At 35.4% G+C, this 5,436-nt stretch overlaps 1 protein-coding gene and 1 pseudogene across 1 annotated transcript; one reads left to right on the forward strand and one right to left on the reverse strand.

Moving 5' to 3' along the window:
- On the forward strand, positions 328-2,735 carry LOC107611742 (protein FAR1-RELATED SEQUENCE 5-like). Its single transcript, XM_021110113.1, has 2 exons — positions 328-414; positions 620-2,735. Exon 2 carries the CDS (start codon positions 625-627, stop codon positions 2,641-2,643), a length of 2,019 nt encoding a protein of 672 aa, XP_020965772.1. The 5' UTR covers positions 328-414; positions 620-624; the 3' UTR covers positions 2,644-2,735.
- The window catches only part of LOC107613933, a 4,914-nt pseudogene continuing 3,350 nt past the window's right edge, over positions 3,873-5,436 (reverse strand).

Consider the following 5,436-nt stretch of genomic DNA (forward strand, 5'->3'; position numbering starts at 1 on the left):
TAAATTAGAGATAGAAATAGAAATAGATCAGTGGTTTTTTTTTAGAAATAGAAAATAGAAATATAGAAATAGAGATATTAGAGATAGAGATATTATTATGTTTATCCTTCGAGTATTATTATTATTATTATTATTATTTTTTCATTATATTTACCCCTCGAGTATACAACTGTACCGCGAGTATGCAACTTAAACTCCTAAATAAATGAATCCACAGCAGTGATTTTTAAAAATCTTAATATTTAATAATATTAATAATCAAATTAAATATTAAAATATTTCACAAAATTCTCGGGTTATAAGTATGTTGATCCGGAGAGAGCGAGTGGGACGTGTAATTAGTTAGTAACGTTGAGAAGAAGCGAGATTTGGCGCCACTCACGCTTTCTTTCGTTTTATTCACTCACTCACTAGGTACCTTCTCTACTCCTCTCTGCTACTAATGGAATTGATTTCTCGTTTTTTCTTCATATTCTCAGTAATTCCTTTTGATACGATTTTCTACTTGTAGGTCGGTTATTAGGGCTATGGATTTTCAGTAATAAGTTACAAAGAATGATACATCGTTTTGTTTCTTTTTTTTTTTAGTTTTCTGAATTTTTCTGTTTTCATCGAACAGCGATAATGGAAGAAGGGAAGGGAAGAAGCGAGAGCGGTCCAAATCCAAGAGTTAACGGTACTAGTTTCTCTATTAACGATCCGGAAAATCAAAGAGCAAAGAAATTGTGGACAGTTGATAATGTGAAGGCAATGCGGTTCAAATCGTTAGCGGCTGCGAAATCATTCTACAGGTTGTATGCTGCGGCCACAGGGTTTGAGGTTCAAAAGCAAGGCAGTTTTCGGGGCGTGGGCGGTCAAGTCATCATGAGAAGATGGGTTTGTAACAGAGGAGGTTGTTGTAAGAAGAAGAAGAATCTAGAAAAGGCTAAGCACTCAATTCGAGCCGATTGTCCTGCTGCGTTCTGCGTTAGCTTGGGCTATGCTAGTCGCAGGTGGTTGGTAAGGGAGTTTGTGGCCGAGCATACACACGAGTTGGGATTCAAATTATTCCCCCAAATTTATCAACCTATTGAAGTAGAAGATTATTTAACAAGTCTAAAGGATTCAAGCACTTCCTACAGATCTTATATCACAATTGAGGATGCAGAAGCTGCAATTTCTTATTTAACAGAGAAGAAGGATTCAGAGCCTCGGCTTTTCTATGAAGTAAACTATGTCAATGCTAGTTTAGCTCGGATTTTCTTTGCAGACTCTATGGCTCAGTTGGATTGTTCATGCTTTGGGGACGTGGTTGCAGTTTATAGGACTAATTCAAGTGATCTGCACTTTGTCATATTGTTTAGTCTCAACCATCATCATCAAACAACTATACTTGGATGCGCAATCCTCGGCGAAGAAACTGTTGAGGCATACACATGGATGTTTCAAAAATTTCTTGATCTAATGCAGGGTTGCATGCCATTATCTATTGTGACTGATGGTAACAAAGCTTTAGGTGAAGCTATTAAGTCTGTGTTGCCAGAATCACGCCATCGCCTATGTACATGGCATCTTGAGAAAATTGCTTCTTCTATTGTTGATAATCCATCCTTTCTAGCTGATTTCAAAGCGTTGATGCTGGATTTTCTTTCGCTGAATGATTTTGAGCTGAAATGGAAGGCAATGGTTGATAATTACAAATTATCTGAAAATCCATGGATACTGGAGATGTATAGGAAACGTCATGAGTGGGCAGAGACTTATTTGAGGGGACATTTCTGGGCCGGACTGCGAAGCACAAAAGTATGCCAAGTTCTTGATGGAAATCTGAGCAGGCTTTCACTACATGAACTAAAACTCAATCAAGTTCTCAGTCTGTATGACAGTGTTGTTATGAAAATCCGGATCAACGAGGGGAAGGCTGATTATGATTCTAAATATTCAAAATTCGCTCCCTCAACCTCTCTTGTGAAAATGGAGAAACAGGCTTTTGATATATTTACAAGAGAGTCTTATCAAAGGTTTCTTTCAGAGATGCAGATGGAGATGCATCTGGTTGCTTTAGAAATAGATTATGATGATCCACCCTGCCGCAAATATAAATTGGCGAAAATTGATCATGAGGACTTAGCATATGAAGTTATGTTCAATCCTTGTGGTCTAACTATTGAATGCTCATGCTTGAAGTTTGAGACATTTGGATTCCCTTGCAGTCATATCTTTCATGTATTGAAATCTGAGGGATTCAAAGACGTACCTCATAATCTCATGCACCAAAGATGGACAAAATCAGCAAAGTCAACAGCCCAATTTTGGAGGAATTACTTGCCTCCGGTGTCTGTTGATGTTGTCGCCGGAATGATGAGTTATGGTAGGGTGGTGTGTTCCTCTTCCCCAATGCTTTACTTGGGAACACAGTCAGAGGAGGCCTTTAAGATTGTGTCCAGCTGCTTTGTGAAGCTGAAGGGTGAATTGGATAGACAGGAAAATAGTGTTCTTGATGTGCAAGATAACAAGGATACTTCTTCATCATCAGATTGGAAAATTGAACAAAGTGGATTATCGGATTACATTAACTATCCATACTTTGAGTATGTACGAGTAATCGATATGATTTTTTTCTTGTTTTCTTTTCTTTTTCTGTCACATATTTCTGACTTGTAGTTTTATTTGCATTTTGACATCTTTGAAGACAATTTCGGCTATGTATTAAAGCTTTCTATGGTGTTATTTGTCTGCTAGACTAGTAGTTTTTTATTTTCTTGGCAAATATGTGTGAACTTTTGCATGGTGGCATCCAGATCCTTTTCTACTCTTTGTGGTGCGCTCTCCAAATAGTGATATTTCTAATACATTTTTTTAAATAAGTTTATTTTAATTTGCTTGATATATAAATTTTTACATAGAGCTTTTATTATGGGCCTTATGGTATTTTTTTTTTTTTGTTAAAATAAGGATGTGACCTGTTTTAAAAGGTGTAAATTAAAAAAGAAGGAAAAAAGAACATAGATAAAGAATAATATTGACATCATTTCTCTAGAATTAAACNTTGTTTTATATATATGTTAGAGGCCCGTTTTGTTTCTTCAGTTAATAACTTTACTGAAACTTCAGTTATATAAATATAGATGGATAAAAAGGTGGAATTTAACTTGAATGTCTCCTTGATATAAATTTATTTTATAAGGATAATATACTATTATGTAAGGTGTTTGCGAGCTAACTATTAGTTAATTTCGCAGAATTTTCTCGATTTATTATATCTTCAAAAACGGTATTTGTAATATGATGATTATCAATAGATGAGGCTTTTTCATAAAGTAAATATTTGATCATTAACAAGTAAAAATTATTATCTTATAATAATACTCCCTAAACGTCCGTGGTATAAATATTTCATTGGTTTCTCATACTTTCCGTTAGAGATATAATCATTAGTGTTATCTTTTTCTATTAGTTAAAGCTTTTGAGATGAATGGTGTTATAATATAGTGTTAGGGTACTAAATCCGAAAAGTTAAGAGTTCGATTCTTAGTGAATCCCAAAACTAGTTTAAACTTTTGGAAAGATATTTATTATTATCTCTAATATTCCCTAAACCTTCATTGTATACATTGTATTCTCGTATTTTCCCTTATATTAAATAGTAGGTAAATATTTCTCTTTCGAAGCGCGTGCCAACCAAACTAGATAAGGATCCATTTTTAATTTGCTGCTTGCATTGTTTGTAATAATATAAAGTAAAAATAAATTTGCATTTTTTTTTTAATTTATCCTTAGGTTATTATCATAATGTTGTTATCAAACTCAATTTTGGTTTCACAAGTTCATGAACTTCACTTAGATCTTATGATCATATGCAAAGAATGAAACAGAATTCTAATCACACTGCGTTAGGATTTCATGATGAAAATATGATAATCAATTGAAATATAAGGATACATTCATATATAATGACTAGGTTCTACTTGCCTTATTATATGGCGTAGAAACCACAATAATGTTGAACATAATATTATTAAAAGAACTCAAATTAAAGCATTTTTAATGCAAGCTTAATACTTAGGAGGTGGAGGTGAAGTGTAGAGATCGGCTTGCTTTGGTGGAGGCGGTGAAGAGTTGTAAATGTAAGGAGGAGGAGGTGAAGGTGAAGGTGAAGGTGGCGGTGGAGACTTTTAAATATATGGTGGAGGCGGCGGTGACTTGTAAAAATACGGAGGATGTGGTGAAGGTGATGGAGGAGGTGGAGACTTGTAGACATATGGTGGTGGTGGTGATGGAGATGGAGGTGGTGGTGATTTATAGATATAGGGAGGTGGTGGTGATGGGGATGGTGGTGGAGGAGACTTGTAGAAATATGGAGGTGGTGGTGAAGGTGATGGAGGAGGTGGAGACTTGTAAATATATGGTGGAGGTGGTGAAGGTGATGGTGGGGGTGGAGACTTAAAATAATAGGGAGGAGGTGGAGAGGGATAGGGAGGAGGAGGAGATTTGTTGATATATGGAGGTGGTGGAGAAGGAGAAGGTGGAGGAGGAGACTTATAATAATATGGAGGAGGTGGTGGAGACTTGTAAATATATGAAGATGGAGGAGGAGGAGACTTATATATATAGGGTGGGTGAGGTTCATGTGCGGGTGGCGCCGCCTGTGGAGGTGGGTGGTAGGGAGAGTTGCGGCCTCCATAATAAGGAGTGTCATCATCAGAAGCAACATTGATAGCAATAAAGCAAAATGCTAATGCATAAATGAGTGGAGGCAAGTGCCTCCATTTCATTGATGAGGTTCCCATGTTAAGTAGTGTTAAACCCTATTTAGTTCTTTTTCCCTTAATACAAGACTATGTATTTAGGGTTTATTTTTGTTGCTTGGCATAGCAAGTGAGGATTGTAACCCTTTATATAGTGCAAGCATCCAATACCTTGTTGACTTATAACAATTATTTGTTAATTTCATTAATACACTGCCTTCTTCCTATTAGGTTTCTTTTTGATGTGGCTTCCATAAAACAAAGTTGAAAGTTCAAATTTTCCACAAATGGTGGATATATTGGAAATAACAAAGTCAAGGTTATTACTTATTAGAGAGGGTTGGTGATAGCATACGCACGTCTCAACTCTCAAGAACCAGTTTTTCAGATTTGATCAAATTGTACTATATACTTAAAGCACCGAATCATATGGAGGAGTAAACATACATTTAATTTCTCAAATTAATTAGTTGCATATGTATCTAGATTATTCAAGAGTAGTATTATTTCTGATCTCTTCGGGCACTCCAAAGAATGAAACAGCTGCTTATCAAAGTCAATGACTAATATGTCTTTTTAATTTCTCTATACTTTGATATATTTGTTCTTTGATCCATATTTAGCAATATATATTTCTGGATTATAAAAACGCGTTATTAGTGTTATAACATAGGTGCAACTAGATATCTTTTAAATATTATAATTTATC

The sequence above is a fragment of the Arachis ipaensis genome, chromosome B08 (assembly GCF_000816755.2).
Source record: "Arachis ipaensis cultivar K30076 chromosome B08, Araip1.1, whole genome shotgun sequence".
NCBI lineage: Eukaryota > Viridiplantae > Streptophyta > Magnoliopsida > Fabales > Fabaceae > Arachis > Arachis ipaensis.